At 39.9% G+C, this 20,600-nt stretch overlaps 1 protein-coding gene across 2 annotated transcripts; it reads left to right on the top strand.

Moving 5' to 3' along the window:
• Positions 1–2,449: 2,449 nt before the first annotated feature.
• On the top strand, positions 2,450–13,443 carry KICS2 (KICSTOR subunit 2). Of its 2 annotated transcripts, XM_026092408.2 has the most exons (4): positions 2,450–2,862; positions 5,145–5,218; positions 5,297–5,433; positions 10,691–13,443. In XM_026092408.2, exons 1-4 carry the CDS (start codon positions 2,628–2,630, stop codon positions 11,505–11,507), a joined length of 1,263 nt encoding a protein of 420 aa, XP_025948193.1. In that variant the 5' UTR covers positions 2,450–2,627; the 3' UTR covers positions 11,508–13,443. The 2 variants fall into 2 exon arrangements, with proteins under 2 accessions (XP_025948193.1, XP_025948192.1); XM_026092407.2 differs by having other exon boundaries at positions 5,145–5,433.
• Positions 13,444–20,600: the final 7,157 nt, after the last annotated feature.

The following is a 20,600-nucleotide window of genomic DNA, read 5'->3' as shown; positions in this document are numbered from 1 at the left end:
GTAGTTCTGCTTTGTTGTGTTAGTAAAACTGTTCATTATGCTTTGTAATCACAGCTGCTGTTAGGTGCTGACCCAAGGTACCAAAATGTACCAAAAATCAATAAAACAAAACAATAACTTTTCAGGTCAGAATAAGTTTATTGTTGAACAGCTATAAAATCCTACATTCCTCTTGCCCCTCAGGGGCTCTTGAGAAAAATATCTGAATTGAGGAAAAAAGTTGGCAGTTTTGAGTATGCAGAACTCAAACCCTTCTTCAACTAAGAATAGCTTCTCATAGCTTCAGTTAAGCTCAAGTTTTAAGCATTTAAAGCCAAAACCTTTAGTTCTTGCTTGATCCTTTTCGAAGATGTTACATTCCATTCTAAATTAAGTGTATATACAAAGACTGATGCTTGCCTCTAGGTAAGAGAAGTGAGAAGAGGTATGTCAGACTTTTTTTTGTCAGTTCAGTTGGTCTGATAAATACAAGTTCTGCATGTGAACCCAGTCTTAGCCTGCCATGCTTGCAGTACAATACTACAGTCTAAAAACTATATTGCATGATGTGGTTAAGCTGCCTCAGACCAAAAGTCAGTTTTCACATCTGGTGCCTATTTAAATTGCAGTATGTTCTGATTGTTTCCTGCAACTTCATCTTTGAATGCTTGCTGGTCTGCTGCTGTTCACTTTGAGCATTTAGCTTGAGAAAAGATACGCTTTGAACTTGCAATTTTGGGGTAGCTGGAATGTTGCAGCTCAACCACCAGAGGAGGAACAGCCTGTTAAGTGCAAGCAGGAGACTAGATCTGTAGGCTAGGGGGCTATGCGGCAAGAGCTGAAACAACCAGTGCTGCTGCAACCTCATTCTTTCCATGGCCTCATATTTTCTGCTCAGCTTTTGTGTTGCACCCTTTGCTTCCATGGTAAATCAACTCAGGGAGTTGATCTGTCCAAACCTTAATCCAAATGAAAGGGGATTAATTTGAACAATTCACGATCTCTGAAATGGCTTACCAGCAGACTGCAGAAGTTGAAGGGAGGAAAAACTCCAAAGTATTCAGACAAGCTGGAAGTATCCTGCAGGAGCTGACAGAAATCAAGTCCCACAAGGACAGATCAGAATAAGGTCACCCACAAGCTCTTGTATTTTGGCAATACTGAATGATGTTTAGGCAAGAGCACTTCAGCGTGACAATGGGTTTCAGATTTGTTTCAGAAAAAACAAGACAAAGTTTTTAAGAGTAGGCAGCTTGTAATAGGAACCAGTGCTAATACTGCCAATCTAAAATAATTAAAACACATTATGAACCCAGCCAATGCACAAATAAATAGCTATACAAGTAAAACTTTGATTCTTTCCATTTGCCTTCTGGCTTTAGAGCCTTTAGGACTCAGGGTGTCAAGATTTTCTTGGGAAAGATATTGTGAGAGTACTTCGTACTGAAACACTAAAAGCTTATGAAATCTCTTGACTAAGATCATTAGAAAATACTTGGCAAGGCCAAACACTGAATCATTAAAAAATTAGTGTAGATCCTCCAGGGCAAACTTAAAAAATGGTAATTTTATTCTATGACTATTTTTGTCTTCCTGAAGTCAGGATTCATAGCTTCTTTTCTGCAGTTAGCATGCTATCTACTGCATTCCAGCCATAGTTGAGTTATAAATTACTGAATTCTGAATGTATGTTACTGTGAACTTCAGGCATTTGAGAATGTGGGGAGCTGCATCTTCTGCTAAGCAATAGAGACAATTCAAACAAGTCACAGCTGGTAGGACATTTTGTTACACTGAGCAAAATCCTGCATACTTGTCCCAAGTTCAGATGGAAGAAAATTACTATTTTTTAAATTTTTAATTTAGTGTGGGATCCTGACATCCTATTTCCCATATGTCACCTCTACATTTATCTCTCTCTTTCCCGGTGTAACTGGGGAATTGGATATATACGTACTGAAATGACATTCTGGTAAGTAATCTTCCACACCAAGTAATCATTTAGACTCATCATCTGCTATTAAAAACCAAACATGTCTCATTGCAACGCTGAGGCAGGCAAAGACTGCTCTGGAGTCTGTCACAAGCACGTGTTTTGCAGGGCAGGAGGGAGGCTACTGCTTCTGGAGTAAGGATATTAAACCCCCCAAAATTCAGGGAAAATTTCAGGACAGAGCAACGTACGGTGGACCAACCGCACCACCTCCTTCGGCCTCAGAGAAAGGCAGCAGGGGCTGGTGAACACCGACCCCTGCCCCGCTCAGGCCCGCCTCCCCTCTAGCTTCACACAGGGAGACAACGCCACGACGACCCTTCCTCCCCCTCAAGAAAATGAAAGGGCGCGCTCCGTCTAACGGCCGCCCCGCGCCCCCCTCCACCGGTCGTGCCACGTGACCCGCGCGCGCAGCCGCACGGCGGCAGAGGCCCCGCCCTCCCCGAGGACTCGCGCCTCACGTGACACTGAGATACACCCCCCCGCCCAGTTCCTCTCGTCACGTGACGAGGGCACGCGCGGAGGGGGGCGTTGCGGCGAGGTGGCGCGAGCCCCTTCCCTCACGTGGCCGCGGCGTCGCACCCGGAAGCAGTGGCAGTTCGGGGGCGGCCGGAGGAGGAGGCGGAGGAGGGGGCCGCCGCCGCCGGCGGGCGGGATGGGGGAGTCGATCCCGCTGGGCGCGCCGGTGCCGGTGGAGCAGGCTGTGCTGGAGACCTTCTTCTCCCACCTGGGTATCTTCTCGTACGACAAGGCCAAGGACAATGTGGAGAAAGAGCGCGAAGCCAACAAGAGTGCGGGTGCCAGCTGGCTCGCCCTGCTGGCGGGGCTGGCGCACCTGGCCGCCGCCGAGAAGGCCTACCACAGCATGACCTTCCTGGGCCAGAAGCTAGGTACCGCCGCGCCGCCCCTCGCGCCCGCACCGGGGGGGGGGGACGGGGGAGGGGCGGCGGCGGTTGCCCTCCTCAGGCACCTGCCCGTTGGGCGCGCGCTGCCCCCTCCCCGCGCTGTGGTCCGCTCCAACGGCCGTCTCGTCGTCCCCCCCCCCCCCGCGCTGTGGTCCGTTCCAACGGCCGCCTTACTCCCCCCCCCCCCCCCCCCCCCCCGTAGCTCCCGGAGCCTCGGCGGCGCGACAGGGCACGGGCGGCTCTTGCAGCCCCCACCGCGATGGGGTCAGTTAACCAGCATGTGGACTCGCCAGCACGGTACTAGATCATCGAGGACCTTGGCCGGCGTGAGGGGCGGGTGTATTTGAAACGCACGTGTTGGATCGTCGGACGTGTCTATGGGTCCAGCGCAGAAACTGGTTATACCCTCCAGGCCCCCCTTTTAGAGTAAATAAGAGTGCAGCCGCAGTGCAGTTTGCACAATGGCTCTGCAAATCGATGCATTTCTTGACTAGTAAGCTACCTACTTATGGTTCCCGAGGTTTAGCCAGAAGTGTTTCTGTGCTGAGACACACCGGCTAAGAATCTGGCAAAGGTGAGCCCAGTGGGGTAACCAGAGTTACAGCTTTCTCACCTCATAGTTTCTAACATTAGAACTACATACATACAAGTACACATGTAAGCACCATATGTAACCACCCAGGACTGGAGAGAGCCTCCCAGGAATTGCTATTCAGATAGAGACTACAGGATCTCTGTAAATTCTGGCTACAATCTCATCTACCTACCACTTTCTTAGTCTGTAAATAGAAAAATCCCAAACTGGCCCAGCACAAATCATAATCAGTGTTGCCCTCTCGGCAAAGCTCTTTATTTCTCTTTTGAACCGTAGAGTGGTATGGAAAATGGATCAAGGGATATAAGTCTAATATGTACTGCAGTAAAGCATCAGGAGAATTCCACTTTGGTGTTTCTATTTAAGCAATGTTGAACTATTTTATAATAAGACCTTTATGGAAAAAATGCGGTCTGTAAAGCTGAGTTTAAAAAGAGAATGTGCTACTTGAAGAAAGGACAGGATTGACAGCAGTAGGGACAAGGTTTTATTTGCTTATATATTTCATGAGCAACAGCAATGGAAAGATTATTTCTCCTGACAAAGGGGCAGCTTGTGCCTTAAGCAGGTAGCTATTTTTCTGTGACAACCAATTCTCTGCTTTTCTGCATGAAATTGATAATGTAGCTTTTGATCATTATATGTGTAAAATGGGTGTGAAAAGTACTGTTGATCATTACAACATTTCCATGCAGTTTCAAAGTAGAATCTAAATTTGGAATGACTTTAAAAGTTCTTCATATTCAATCCTTGTGCTGTTATATAATTCCACATTTCATGCTGCTGCAGCTCATGAGTGAATTTTATTAATAAGGCTGTCTGTAAATGGAAATTATTAAATAAAGGTAGTATCTTTGTACAGTCCTTTGCTAGCATCAAATTTAAAAATCTTATACTTTCGCCCTCTACTGTTTTTTGAATTCTTCATACTGCCAGGCAGGTAGAGAGGAACATTGACTTCTGTTTTTCTCAGTTTTTCGAAATCTTAAATGTGGAAATTGCTTGTAGTTATTTAGGTATGGATTGATCTGTGCTCTGGTCTTGCTGAGGTAGACTGTGATTGTTTTCCCTTGGAATTCTGGTTTATATTAGCATTGTATAGGGACTGGAAACCTTCAGTTCATAAACACAAATACAGTCATATGGTTCTCATTTAAAGGTTGCTTTCCAAATTTGCGTGTTCTATGTTTGAAGAGGTATTGTTGAGAGAAATCTCTTTAAAAGATCTAGAGTTATGAATAGCAATGGAGGCTATTAAAATTTCATGATGACTTGGTTATTTGTTTTCCATAGATAACAATATTTCCAGGTCATGTATGATACTAGCAAAGTTAACTGAACCCTTGGTTTCAGAACAGTCATACCATAGCTGAGGCAGATATGAAGGAGTTAGAGAAATTTTGCAGCAGCCCTTGGCTAAAAAATGAATTAGGATGAGTGTGAATTAAGTTAATTACATAACATGCTTCTGAATATATTCTATGTATAATTTAATTCAGTTATTTGCAAAATAGTATACTGGAAGTTATTTCTTGATGGAAAAATACTGTGATCAAACAACACTTAGGAACACCTAGTTAAAAACAAGTACAGTTATACACGATTTTCCAGTATTGCTGTCTATCTTTGCTGTCCCTGGATTTTGGTAATACCTCCATATTTATCTGAACAGGTGGTCAGTCATTCTTCAGCCGAAAGGACTCCATCCGAACCATCTACACATCTCTGCATAATGAGCTGAAGAAGGTGGTGGCGACGGGTCGCAATGCACTAGGAGGAACAGCTCCTCACTTGGAAGAGCTGCTTTCTCACCTGTCTGAACAGCTCTGTTTTTTCGTTCAGGCTCGGATGGAAATTGCTGACTTCTATGAAAAAATGTACACACTCAGCACCCAAAAGTTCATTAACTCTGAGGAACTGGTAAACATTTTGGAATCCATCTTAAAGAAATACAGCTCAAGGTCAGTGCTTATTTGTTGTCAGGAAGTACTCAGGTATATGATGACCTGCAATAAATGAGGTTGAGGTTCAAAGCAAGTCCGATGACTTTGCCATCCTTTGTTAAACAGCACAGCCCTTTGTGTGAATTCATGCGTGCTGGTGAGCAGCATCAGATACTGTAGGTCTCAAAATATGACTTTTCTGCAAAAAAGAGAGACCCTTTCTACTCATGAGGTAGGAGCTACCTTCCCCATTGCTTAATTTATCTCCAGCATATGAATATTCAGCAAGGAGAAGGGTCATTTTCCTCATAAAAGTTGAAAGAGTTCTTGCACATTTTCGTGAGGGGTGGAGGGAAAACAAGACTTAAATCCATGTGGACTTTAGTAAAAATGAATGTAGAAATATTTATTTACATGTGACCATTTTATTTTTAGACTAGAATGTATGTCCACTTCTTTAATTATAAAAGCTACATATTAGACTCAATATAGGCCTATCTTCAGCTAAACATCAAACTCATTTCACATTTCTTTTTGTTTTTGTTTTTAATAGCTGTTTGGGCCACTTAGAAGGGCTTTATGGTGCTCTGAAATAAATTGAGAGTTATTGCAGTGACAAGAAGGAGTACCTCTGAGTATCTTTTCCCTCCCTCTATGATTTCTTGAAGTTCAGGTCTAATAGTTATGTTAAAAGAATCCTAGGATGTTTCTAAATGATTTTGGGATAGGTATTTTGCTTATAAAACATGGGAGCCTTGCAAGTGATGGTAGTTTAAACAAGAAAAAAGTTTTGAGATAAATTTTAAGGCTAACTCTTCAACAGACTAAAATTCCAGTTTCTTATTTTAAAAGCAAAATGAAGTAGCTTTTGTAGGAAGATAATTTTCAAATGCAATTTGATTTTTTTTTTTCCCCCCTCCATCTTTTATTAGTAAAATAGTGCCTAGGAAAACATTTGTAGTGAATGTTCTGAGGTTTTCTTTTTCATGAATATTAAGCTAGATTTTTAAAATGTACACATAGGAAAAATCAAAATAATTCAGTGGTGCTTTCTGACATTCCAAATCTTAAGCACTGCAGCTGACTCACTTATTTTTAAAAATAGCTTAGGCAAATTGCTACATAACTGTGCTATTATAAAGTCAACATAAATCTAAATACCGTGCTAGTGATTTTTGGCAATTCTTGGTCTGTGAACCCTTACAATGTCAGGGCTGTTTGTCCAATGAAAAATGAAATGTAAATTGTTTTCCTTATTGTGATAATCATTCGTTAAAGAGTAAGGGGAGGTAAATTTGTTTAAAATTGATTTACACTATACACTTTCTGACATTTGTTCTGAGCAAATGGTGAATCAAAAGCAATGTTAAATCTGAAAACCCAAACTGATACTTTAACAGAGTGACTGGAGACTGTTATATTTGAAATGCTTTATTGTGCTATGTGGAAAATGTCAGTGTCGCTGTCTGTTCTTCTAATGCACTATTATAAACACACGCACACACGGCAGTGTCTCCCAGGGTAAATAGTGATGACCTTGCTTTGGGTTAATGAGCCATCTCTAAGATGGAGACATTCTAAGATGCTTTTAAAGCTAATTCAGTAACTGCTGTGTGCTCTTCCCCAGTAATGTACAGAATGTTTCTAGAAGAGAAGTGGCGTTAATGGTATCTTTCTTTAGTCCAAGTATTTCTTCATATTTCAGAATAGTTTCTAGTGGGTGTTAGTCAAATTGTGCTGGCTGGAAGATATTTCATTATCATAGTCTATAGACTTTCTCAAGTGAAAGGGCAAATAAACTCACCGCTATCCTGTCTGTTCTCTTGGGAATATGTTCCTCACTGGTAATTTAGGATGTGTACCATTATTTCAGGCAACAGTTCTAAGGCCAGACAAAATATCTGCTCTCTAGATAGGTTCTGGCCTTGACTTCTCTCTTTACATATGCAAATAACTATTCAGGTAATGTAGAGCAAATATCTGCTTACTGGTAAAGGAATGGAAGAACTAATTGTCCATCAATGATCAAATCATATTGCCCTTATCTGAAAAATCAGAACTCTTGAACAGTTAAAAGCTATTTTCTTACTACACACTGTCTAGTACCAGCTGTTTACAAGTCAGCATTGTTTTTGCTCGCTGTTTCTGTGAGATGCAACTAGGGAAGCAAGTTTCTGAACTTTTGAATTGTTGGTTTGGCTGGGATGTTAACTGAAATAATTTAAAGGATCCTGCTGCTGATGCAGATGCTGTTTTAAAGCTTTTTTTAAAGTGAGAAAGTAACTAGCAAGCCTATCCTGATGTATTTTTTGTGTTAAATGCTTTTTCTCCTCAGTATTTTGTGTAATTGTGTGATTTATAGAAGGACAGAAAAAGCTGTGGGACAATGAGGCTTCTGTAAAGTATGGAAAACAACTCAAGCATCTCTCTGCTTTGGAAAATGATTAGGGGAAAAAATTAATTATCTAATGTGTTCTTTAGTTGTTAACACTCAGTGGCTTACTGAAATATTGTAAAAACCTGTCTGTCTTCTGTGATGCCAAGCTTAGTCAGATGCCTCTGTGCTGTGAAAGTTAATTACAGCAGATATACATGGTACATAACCTGTTAGTTTATTCTGCAACCCTATTTAGCTTCTCAGCTGTGACCAGGATGTGTATTTTTGGATTAAAACAGTTTAACAAATCCTGCTATGCAATGAAACATGAAAATAACTGAGCCATGAAGCAAAGTGGGAAGCCGTACATCATGGCATTAGTACAGGAGACTTGACAGTACTGCATTAGTATGAATTTTTTAGTTGCTTTTAGGGTTGAAGAGTAACCTTAGTTAACCCTAGCTCAGTCTGACTGTAAGTGTATTGAAACTTACATTGTGCTAAGTGTATGCTTGATGGGAGTATCTGGAAGAAATAATGTTACATAGTGCTTTCCCTCCCTCCCCCGATATATGGCAACAAAACATTTTTCTGCTAGATAACAAAAGCACTGCAAATACGTAGTGTTGAATATTAGCAGGATATTAGTTTTAATTGACACTTTTTTGTTCAGATTCACGTAGGCTCTGAACTTCTCAACCCACCAAAGTAGCTAGTAGTCACTAGATGCTCTGCTGTAGAGGGAAGGCAGGATCAGTCCTGACAGAATATTGTGTGCAGAAGGTGGTAGGTCACCTAACCTAGCTTGTTTACAGAACGTAGTGCATCAACTGATCTGCCGTATTCATTATTTCGTTTTCTTTCAAATAAATTCAGACTTGAATCTTAATAGAAAATCCTTTCAAGACATGTATTGTGGCTGTCAAGAAAAGGGATGCTTAAAAATAGTGATATAACTGTCAGACAACTTTCCCAATCCAAGAAATAATGTTTTTGCAAAGAGCTTAATGGAAAGTCAAGGCCAAAATAGTGAGGGGGGAGGGGAGAAAAATTCTAGTTCTCTCTTCTGGACTGTAGCAAAATTAAGTGCTTTGGTTCTGAAACAGATATTTCCAAAACTGATTGTATGTATTATGTCTTGGGAGCTGAGGGGGATAATGGAGTGGTTTTCACTTTGTCTGAAGATGAGCTGTTAAAAGTTGGGGGAATTGAGTATGAACTTCTCTGTTTTGAGGTAATATCAAGACCTAGAATATTTTTCCGAAGGGAGAGGCTGTATCTACCTTTTCTTAAATAGAAGCATCATCATGTTTTGTCTCTGAGCTATTGGTTGTTCTTTACTGGAGATGATTTTGAGTCCTAAATGCTTATTATGCGAATCCTTTTACTAAAAAAGCCTCGTTCTTCTTAACTTTTACAAGATAGGTCTTCAGCAAAGTATTTAACTTCTGAAACCAGAACAGTTTTGCACAATTTTAATTAAAAGTGTATTTATTTGTGATGTTACAAATTTACAAGTGATTTGAGTATTAAGGGAAAGAGGGGTGTAGGCTGGATATGTGAGGGTTTTTTTTTCCTTTTTTTGAATTACAGAGAAAATATAGTGACAGTCTCAACCATTCACATCTTTTCTGCATACCAGCAAAGCCGTTGAACACTTGCAGCCCATCGAATGGGGTGTAGTGGGCAGACTGGGGAAATCCGTGGCAGCCCAAGTGGTGCATGATTTCCATGCTAAGAACATGATAAACTTCTTGTGGAACACTGGGACTTTAAACACTATGCCATTTTTTTTGTTCTATCCTCATATGCAGTAAGAAGTGACCAGGAATGTCATCTTTTGAAAAGGAACAAATTTTAGCCTGTGAATTCTGCACTCAAGGCAATAATTAATCTTGAAGGAGTAGCCTGTAATGCAGGAGCATCTACTGATGTTATCACGAAGTTTATGAATTTTTTTTACTTGATAAGGAACTGTATTTCCATGCAGGCTACAAACACAAGGGTGTGGAATATTTTGTTCCTAAATAAGGGTAATACTGAAATACAGGTTTTCTGAGGGAAGAGAAAGCTACAGAACAGATCTATTAAATTCCATTTCATCAAGTCTGTTCTATTCTTTTCTAGTGGCACTTCTACCTTGTAGAAGAGATATATTTTTTTTCTTTTTAGCATCTGTTAAACAAATTGAGAGCTGATCTTGTCCTGACTTCTTAATGAGAGAAATTGGTCAGTACAGCATCTTCATTGTCACATGATGAAATCCTGCCTAATGTTTTTCCCCTTCATTGCTTTTAGTACACCAAGATTTAAAGTTTGAGAGCTGGTTCATTGTTAGATACAGTTAATGTGGTTCTATTGACTAATTTTCTATCACCATTTCATTGTGAATTAAAAAGCGTAGGGTGGGGTGAAAAAAAGCTCAGCTTGGCTTCCTCATAGCTTTCCTATACAGCCAGTGAATTGATAATGTTAGATAATTTCCTTGGTTTGATTTAATGTCTTACTACTACTCCAGAACCATCAAAACATATTTTATCACCGGAAGGAATGTAAAACTGAAACAGAAACATCCAGATTTAAAGAGAAACAGTACTTTAGTATTCCATGGATCATAATAAGCAGTGATTGTTTTTGGACTGATCAAGTATGACTCCCTTGCTTTGATTTAAGAATGAGTGACAGGTGTTTTTGTCAGAATATGAAGAATGCTGTATGTTAATGTTTATGCTAAAATTATGCTAAAAGAATTGTCTTTAAATTGACAAGATTATTCTTTGATTTACACCTTAGTCTGCTTTGATGTTTGGTTTTCTGGCTGTGAATTGATGTACTAACTGATTATTTCACTATTGTGTACAACAGTTCTCATGTTTTGAATAATGTTGTGTTTTCTAGATTTCATCATCCAATCCTCAGTCCTCTTGAAAGCAGCTTCCAACTGGAAGTAGATGTGCTTGCACATCTCTTAAAGGCTCAGGCTCAGATCTCAGAGTGGAAGTTCCTTCCATCCCTGGTCAACTTGCACAGTGCTCACACAAAACTACAGACTTGGGGCCAAATTTTTGAGAAACAGCGAGAGACCAAGAAGCATCTGTTTGGAGGGCAGTCTCAGAAGGCTGTGCAACCTCCACACCTCTTCCTCTGGCTGATGAAACTCAAAAACATTCTCCTTGCCAAGTTTAGCTTTTACTTTCACGAGGCCCTCAGTCGACAAACAACAGCATCTGAAATGAAAACTTTGACTGCTAAAACAAATCCTGATTACTTTGGGAAAATTTCCAGTTTTATCCGGAAATATGATGCTGTCAATGTTTCCCTAATCTTTGACAATCGTGGATCAGAGAGTTTTCAGGGACATGGTTATCATCATCCCCATTCTTACAGGGAAGCCCCTAAAGGAGTGGATCAGTACCCTGCAGTGGTGTCTCTGCCCAGTGACAGGCCTGTTATGCACTGGCCCAATGTAATCATGATTATGACTGATAGAACCTCTGACCTCAACAGTTTGGAGAAGGTTGTTCACTTCTATGATGACAAAGTCCAAAGCACGTACTTTCTTACTCGTCCTGAACCTCATTTTACCATTGTAGTTATTTTTGAGTCCAAGAAGTCAGAGAGGGACTCTCATTTTATTTCTTTTCTCAATGAAATCTCACATTCCCTAAAGAACTCCAAAGCTTTTGCAAGCTTGAAGCCTGGATCCAAAGGGTAGAATACATACTACTTACAAGTTGTCAAGGCAGTGCGCTAGCCTTGGGGGAGCTGTAGTTTTCAAGGATTACATAAATTCATGATTCTCAGAATCTAATTAAAAAGGAGCCATTATTTTTAATATGTTGTAAGTTACTTTTTTTTTTTGGCTGACAAGAAACTTGAAAAAATAATTTTTGGGCACTGCTTGGTGGGACAACTTAATTGTGGGGTGCTGAACAGCCACAGTGGGATTTTTATGTGGTTTTCAATTTACAGTATGAATAACTTTCTCAGTCCAAAACTTCTTTGCCCATACCAAAATGGAATATATGCACTTTATCATAGTCTACTCATTGACTGTCTTTTACAGAGTTTATTGAAAATGTGATTAGGATGGAAGATACTATCTTTCAGAAAACTACACTGCTTGACAGGATTTATATCTGGGAACAATATGCCAATACAAGGGAATATTAAAACATGCAAACCTGTAGGAACACATTAAAAAAAAAATACTTGCATCACAAACACTCTTGTTAATTATAATTTAGTTTTCAAATGCTTTAAAAATGATAGTTGAGGTCTCTGACACTTCCTGTTAAACAATAGTCTCTATTATGAGCAAGCTGTAAAGTATAAAGCTTTGTTATTGTTTCAAAATAAAGATTCAGGCAAGTAAAGCTGAAGCATGGGTTGGAAGTACAGTATTCAGTGTTGTGACGCACTGTGTCCACTGCTAATCTTGGCTTAGATTAAACTGAAGAAGGCAAGCTGAGGTTGAGCAGGTATTTTAGAAGGAATAGATCGGTAGAAAAAACAGAGCTCTTTCAAATTGTGCTTCTGTTTCTCTACTTTTTGAAAAGCAGTAGGAAATGTGCTTTTTAAGTAAGATATTCTGTAACTTGTGGTTATGGTCAACCCAAAATTGTTTTCAGATGTTTTTTATACATGTATTTTTTTTCCTTTCTGTTCAGTTTTGAATAATTTCACAATCAAGCCAAATTACTTTCAGAATTTGGATTTAAATATTTATCTAGCCTATGCAATATATTTAACCTGACTCTAAAGTCTCTCTCTCACCACTTGTAGACTCCAGGTTTGGATAAAGTACAATTTCTAGTTACTCTGAAAGCGCTCTATTTATGATGGAAATAATTATTGGCAAATGTAATACAAAGGTTAATTTGGCTGTACTGTAGCCTTACATCGTTTGATTCTTCTGAGCATTAGCTGTGCAGTTTTACAAGCAAGGGACTAATGTGGGTCTGACACATGATGCGTAGACCCTTTGTTGACACCCTTTAAGGTATAACAACAACAGATTTATTTTAAAAGGGAAGTTTGTAATTTAAGTTAAAATATTGGTTTCTCTTCTGCTAAGACTTGAAATAATACCTTAACAGACAAGGCCTTTATTGATTCACTTCCTCCTCCACAAAAGGTTATGGTAACTTGTCTTGCGTTGTAATGCGAATATCAATTTCTTTACAATCATGCAATCAAAACAGTGAGCATGTGGTCGCCTCAGACATAAGCTCTGACTTCCTATTTTGTGCCAAATGGAACCTTACATGATTTGCTATAACTGTATGTGTGTCTGTTGTAAATATCTGTGCCACTTCCTTTTATCTGAAGTCTTAATCTGACTGCAGTATGATGCTTAAAACTTTAAGACTGTTCTTTACCATTGAAAAATAATAGCAGTTGCAAATACACCAGCAACTGGACAGCACCTAATTGTAACTGTGTTACACTTGCAGCTTGTATTGCCATTTTAACAGGACAGGAGGTTGCTAGTGACAGTACTGAGAGAGTTTGTATGTTTTCCCTCTTTGGGACAGTGACCTTGTAATAACATTGTAGTATTGACTTCCGCAGCCTGAATAGCAGAAAAGAGGCTGTTACCAGAACTGATTCCCAGTCTTCAGCAGCGTAATAAAGTGTTGCACAAATTCTGTCTGCTTCTACAGTATTTTTCTGTGATATTAACTGTTCCTGGGAAGGAGGGGTGAGGAGGCTGGGGGAAGAGAATGTGAGTACAAATACCTTCTTGCTGGTTTCTGAGTTGCACAGGACTACGCTCTTTAAAAGGTTGTATGATGGAAGAGGTGAAAGAGGAAGCTGCTGCCCTTTGGAGCAGACCAGCAGCCTTTACTAGTTTCTGAAATGGCTGCAGGCTGTACTGGTTGTTTTTAGGGAGAGGGGAAAAGAGGGCAACTCTCACAACAAACCACTCCTGCCACTGCTTTTGGTGAGTGGTCTCTGGGAATGGGGGAAGTGTTCTGGGTGATGCTTCTGTGCAGGAGGAGGAGAAGATTGCTTTGCCCTTTCTGATTCACATGGTGGTTTGCTGCAGTTTTCTTCAGAGGGTTTTGGGGAGTCAGCCAGAGGGGCCATCTGACTTGTGGGCAAGGATTTCTGGGTATTTAGGGTGATGGAGAGCCAACTGGAGCGATACCTCTCCTGGTGTGAGAGAGAGAGTGGGAGAGAGGAACAGAACCAAGAATGTGGAAAGTGTGACGAGTGGCACTTCCAGCAGTACTATGGGAGCTTGGTCTGGGTGAGATCCCAGCTGTTTGCAAGGGAAGGTGATAAACCATTTGTATTCTGTGGTATAGGAAGCAAGTCACTTCAAATTAAGACTACATTCATATTAAGCAAATGCAAACGTTGCCCCCCCACTACGCCAGCATGTAGTGTGAGGGAGAAGGCAGGCATTACGCATTAAGCCATTCCAACCAATATACTGCCCACTTTGTCCTTAGGAGTTGCTCAGTTCTGTTCTTGCCATTTTATGGGTATATGGAAAGCAGTATCTTTTCTTGAGCTTTGTGCGTTATTATATTAGGTTATATGGATTAAGGGTATATTGCTAGTGGTTAAAAAAAAGTTTTGAAAGCAGAAGATGAGTTCCTCTAATGAGTTACAGTAATGGTATAATGATGATTCTTTTAGAATTAGGGTGGAGTAAAGCACATGGGATGAAACATTCTCACCTATGGAACTTAGTGCTTGGCTTAATAAAAATTGTCATTTTTTATCTGGTCAAGAAAATAGAATGAAAGTATATTAATAGAGAATGTAGCAAAAATGTAAATATTTGCAAGTAGACATGTTTTCCCCCCTCATTTTCACCCATGAAAATGTCTTACAATGATTTTAGAAAAGCATCACATTTGTTCACAGTTACTGAGTTAAAAATTTCCACTTGATTATATATAAAACATGTAGATGCTAGTAAACTACCACGTGGCAAAGCTTAGTTCCTTTACATCATAGGTGGATGTAGCGCTCCAGCTGATCAGATGCAGGAAAGGGAATCAAAGCAAAAGTAATTAAACTCAAAGCCTTAAGTGAGTGCCATAAAAGTTTTTTAGCAAATTTGAACTTGACATCTAGCCTCTTTGTATTGTACTAAACCAGAATCCCACTTCTGAATTGCTCTTAATTTAGCAAAAGTTGCAGTGTGGTTATGTGACATTAAATAAACACGGGCTTATAAATATTTTTTCTAAGTATGCAATCTTGGGAGCCTAGCACAGTATTGACAGACATTATGAATTTTTGTGGCTTTTTCTCTGGGTTTCAGAATTCTTTCCCTGAAGCTCTCCCCGTAAGAAATCAGCCTGATATTAATAGAAGATGGAGAGTTGAAAATCTTGGCCATAGGAGGAGGCTTGGGTGAAAGCTTCTGCAGAGGTGTTGCTAAAGATAAGTAAATATAACAGAATGTATATTGGATGATTTTGCACAGTTGAGATGTGCTATGTCCAAAAACTATTGAAGGGCTGAGTGCATGTGTTAGGAATGAATATTTATAGATGTGTTAGCCCCTTTCATATAAGACAGTTTCTTTTCTGATGCCTTGAGTTTACATTTTAAGTGACAAATGATGTAAAGAGGAGACAGAGATCTCTACTATATAAAATTGGCTGGGCCAGTAATGAAAATTCTGCGTAATTAAGGGGGAAAAACATGTGGAATGGGCAAAGATGATCAGAGACTCAGAAACTGGGAAAAAGTATATCCATTATTGACTTCAATATTAAAAAATTGAGCATCTCTTTAGAATAAGAATTTGAGAACAAATGCATTTTTTGAAAACTGGATCATAGCCCATCTGCCAGCTTTTCCTCTCTACCTCCAATTTAAATAAGTAAGGTTGAACATACTAATGTACTTTAAAAGTCTTATATAAAAGATTGCTTAAATGCAAGATGTGAAGAAGTTTATGGCAACAGAATGAGAGCCAATGCTTCCAGACATATTTAAAAGTTAAAACAGATATTGAGGTCTGATCTTCTTGGTACCTACTTAAGTTGCTTAGAATAGCAATGTAAAAGCTTATCTTGTAGCAGATTTCATATACCTCATCACTTAATTGAGTCCATGAGGATTTTGGCAGAACTTTTAATTTAGTATCCCTTGCCTGGAATGTGGATTTGACTGCAAAAAGTATTCTCAGATCTCTTACATATTTTATATTTATGCCTTGTAAGGTGTTTTTTTTTTTCTCAAATAAAACATCTTTCCTTTTCTACCCTTTGGCATGAAGACATAACACAGGGAGTTGAGACTCTTAATATATTTTATATTGTGCTGCAAAAGACTGTCATATATGCACAATGCACGTACTACTCAGGTTTTAATGATTTAAAAGTAAAGTACATTCCTGGTATCTGTTTGAAATGCCAAAGCTCAGTGTTTATCTAATTCACTTTATACATATATATATTTTGTATATATATAGACACTATAAGTGGAAATAAATTTATGCACATCTCCCAACAAATTATCCCTTTTTCCACAGTGCAGCTCTGGTCCACCATTTTTCATATATGAGCCCTTAGAGACACTCGTGCCTTTTCTAGTGATTGGTTTTTGTTTGAAATCGGTTATTTGGGGTGTCCTTTCATACATGTCTATGATGCCTGCTGCTGCAGGTCAGTCTCTTGTCTTTTATTCTAGTGGTTCTTAAACTTCTTGTGACCAGGCTTCCACACCTCATCTGTCAAGTCTCATTTTTGTCCCAATATCTGTAGCCCCTCATCTTGCCATAAGAACAGTGTCACACACTGTTGCTGGCCATGGAGTTGCTGTTAGCTCTTTGATTGCTTCCAGAAGTGCTGGCACTCAGCTAACTAGCTTGGCTGAAACTTTGGTGTTTCTGCTCTGCTTTCTCATGAAATGAAATCCCATTTTCAAACTCCCAGAAATGTGAGCCAGCCCTGGGTGGAGACAGCAGAGTTACTGCTAATTTGCTTGGTCTCTGCCTGAGCCTCAACAGTAGTAAGTTTGTGTTCTGCCTGTTGGGAACAACTGTTCTGCTGCTTGGCAGAGATGGCCTTTGGCTGTGATTGTGTAGAGGCAGAAGTCACTTATCGGAAAAGCAGCAGAGACCTCCAGAAATGAGAATACCGGCAAAGGACAACAGTAGGGTAACACTTAGAGCAAACACCCAAAATAAAGAAGTAAAATGCATGACAGAATTGGACTTTAATTTCCTTTTCCAGTTAGTGAAGGACTGATTTATAGCCTCCTTTGGAAGATAAAGAGCACGGACTGTTTTGCTATAAAATTATTTAAGTACTCAATCATTTTTCTCCAGGAACTGCCCCTCTGCCTTTCTTGGGTATGTGTGCTTTAAACACATTGTTTGATTTATTTTTAAAATAGCCACTAGAGCTTTTCTGGGAGAGTTTGCCTTTTTGAGTTGAGTGAAAAAATATGCATTCCAGATTTTCAACCTGGCATTGCAGCAGCTACTGGGTTTATTGAATTAACAGAGTTTTCTACCTTGTGACTGGGACCTGAATGCACCCTAGTCATATATGGCAGTGATAAGAATAGTAAAGTGCATTAGAAGAGGAGGCAAGTCAGTACAAGATGCACTGGGGCAGATAATGACAGCTCTAGGACAGACAGGCAGGGTGAAAACAGAAGTGAAAGAACTGCAATGCAGACAAAACTTGAGCAGAAGGGTTTTGTTGGCCCCTCTGCATTGCTGGCCTAATTTTATAGGAATCTATATACATTTTATATCCTGCAAAACCTGCATTAGACTCTGCCTGTAATAGCAGCTGCTTGTTTTATGTGACTACTTTAAAAATAACTGCAGTATTTCTAAGATGGTAGCGTTCAGTCTTTAGGTACCAACCATCTTGGCAAAGCAGCCGTTTTTGGATAGATGATTAAGACCGGCTTTGCTATATCTCATTACTGACTGGTGGATAATTTGTTCTGAGTTAACATTCAGAGCATTGTAATGTGTTGCTCTATTTGTGCAGGTCACTGCTGATTGTATAAAATATTTAGTGGCATTATTTTTTTGGCTCTGAGGTGCATGTATCATTTGCTACAGAAGTCCTGAGAATTTTCTTGGTGTGTGAAAATCAAATTCCTCAGGTTAGGTTCATAAAGAATCAGCCCTGCTATGCTGAGTTGTTACAATCCCATATTGGGATTCACAGCTTTGAATGAGACCTCTAAATTTCCTATTGGGAGGATTAGGCACTTCAATGTGATATTCACAGTGGTCAGAGGCAAAGTGAGGACCAGTGGGAAATGCTAAGAGAAATGGGTGAGTTCAAAGAGCCAGCTCTTGCAGAAGGCGGGTGGCTAACTGAGGGAATGACTGCAGCAGGGTGTCTGTGTCAAACTGAACTCCCAGTCTTGAATCTTCTCTTGGAGTTGGTCCTTTCTGGGAATAGAGTCAGAGGAAACATTATCTCCCATAGTACTACATAGCCTTATGGTCTCTTAAGCAGTTACTTAGAAAACGTTAGACCCAGGTTCAGTGCTTTCTTTGACCAAGGGAATCCAGCCCTGCATCTCCCTCTTCTGTATATTCACAGAAAAGTTCTGGTCCTTGGGCCAGAAACTCTGGGTATTTCCCTGCTACTTTGGGTGAGAACCAGACTTCCTTTCTCTGGCCTCTGACTTTAGATTTTCGCTGGATGGTGCCACCCCCTCAGCTGGGTAGAAGGGGTTTACGTTCAGTGTCAGAAGGAGAGATTAAACTTGCTCAAGAGGAGAAACTCAGCTACTTCCTAGGTGGATGCTGCAAATGGACAGTATCGAAAGGACCATCTTCTCTGTCTGGAGCAGTGGTGCCTGCTGTGGTCTGGGGTTACCTGTCCTCATGGCATACTTACTGGGTCTGGTTCTTCCGGGACTGAGAGGGACGTGTGCTTGAGAACCTCATGGGGCTGTGCAAGACTCGGTATCTCACCTAGAAGTAAAACTCTAGGAACATAACAGCACTTCACAGGTGAAAACTTGGGTTTCAAAATCACACTTCTCACCTTTGGGCTCTGTAACACTCGTAGTGGGAGCTAAGACTGGTTTTGCCCCCAGTGGTACAGCCGGCCCATCTGTCAGATGTCCCTCCTCCTATGTAAACCAGATGTCCCTGCTCTTGGAGATGCCAGTTTCTGTCAGAGAGATGGCGTGAGGGGTTGAGAGCACCAACAGGTTTAGCCTTCTGCTTTTAATTTGATGTTGCATATCTGTCAGAATCGTTTAGGAAGTCAGCCAGTTAAGTCCAGCTATACGTGTGGAAGTCTTTTTGTAGAGCTGGCCTCTGAGTAAGGTGTCAGAGGTCTATTGAAGAAAAGATGGATGAATCAAGTAAAAACATTATATTTTCTCCATTCATATACATATCAGGAGAGAGCAATAGCAAATTATTTTAAATAGTCATTGGAAAATAGGTGTTTGGGAGAAGTCTGTTCCTCATTTATTGCTGCATAGGCAGAGATTTAGTGGCATAAACCACATTGCCCCCCAGGCCCCCAAGTAATTTATCTACACTGTTTTGACTGCAGATTCAATCTTCTTACAGATAGCAGATCAACCACTTGTCATGCTGAAGTTTCACATCGTACACAAGATGGCTTTGGTTGGAGAACTCCCAAGTTTCATAATCTGAGTTCTCCCAAAACAACAGTAATAAAGGACTTCATGTTTAGAGGAAAGGGAGGTGCAGAGTCCCCTATATTTCTGTGAAGGATACGAGTCCTTCAAATACTGGTCCCCTATCCAATGCCCATGTGGGTCTGTCTCAAGCCGACTGAACTGGTAACTGTACCTCACAGCAAGAACACTAGGCAAATTTCTGAAGTTGTGCATTACTCACTATCTATTAGATGCAAAAATAGATGGACCTAAATCTTGGACCAGGCTAGTTACTTCTGGAAACAAACCAGATATAGAAATTTTTCCAAGGCAGGCATTCCTTAGAGACTGTGCATTGTAGGCACTAAATTCAGCTGAGGCAGGCTACTAGCTGTTCACAATTTTTGTACCATTTCTTAACGCATGAGACCAATAAGCTAAACAAAATTTTTGCTTCGATACAACACAAGAACTGCCACTAGAGGGTGGTGTTAAATTAAAAAAAGTCATTTTGCAATCAGTTTCTTTTCTAGATAAAATAATTTATACTCTCCTGCACGTTTATAAACATGGGATACATTATACTGCTCTTGCCAGATTTATTTTAGTATTCTTGGCTTTTTTTCCCATCCAGTGATTTATGTATTCTGTTTCAGCTGTAAACAGCACTGAAAGGTATCTTGTTTCATACCTTAATGTATATATGAATACTAAAATGATGTTTCATCTTCTTTGTGAAGGACTTCTTTTATTAAATTGCCAAAAAATCTGTGAGAAAGCTTTTATAATTTTTCTCTTCAAAAATACCCATTGACTTAAAATTCCATTTTATTGTAGAAAAGTCTTTTTCTTTTTTCTCCTTCCTTTTTTTTTTTTTTTTTTTTTTTTTTTTTAGTTCCTGGAGAGTAGAAGGACAAAATTATTTTTTACCAAGGTAGTGCAGCAGGATCTAATAAGAACTTTGATTTTCAATGTCAAAGTCCACTTAGGAAGTTTGATACGGTCCACTTGCAAGGTGAGTTGTTCCAAACTCAAATCCAGTACTAGTCAAGATGTGGTCTTTAAGTGAACTAAATCTATCCAAGACTATCATTTTAAATGGGTCCCTGCAAAGGTTTTGCCTTTTTGTATGTGTGTTGTTCTTGCCTTCTCTAACCTGAGAATTGCAGAAGTTGCCTGTCAAAGGGTGAAGGTGTGACAGCCCCCATACGAGGTT

The sequence above is a fragment of the Dromaius novaehollandiae genome, chromosome 1, assembly GCF_036370855.1.
Source record: "Dromaius novaehollandiae isolate bDroNov1 chromosome 1, bDroNov1.hap1, whole genome shotgun sequence".
NCBI classification, from domain to species: Eukaryota; Metazoa; Chordata; class Aves; order Casuariiformes; family Dromaiidae; genus Dromaius; species Dromaius novaehollandiae.
Note: the sequence above shows the minus strand (reverse complement) of the source record. Positions and strands in the feature narration are given on the sequence as shown.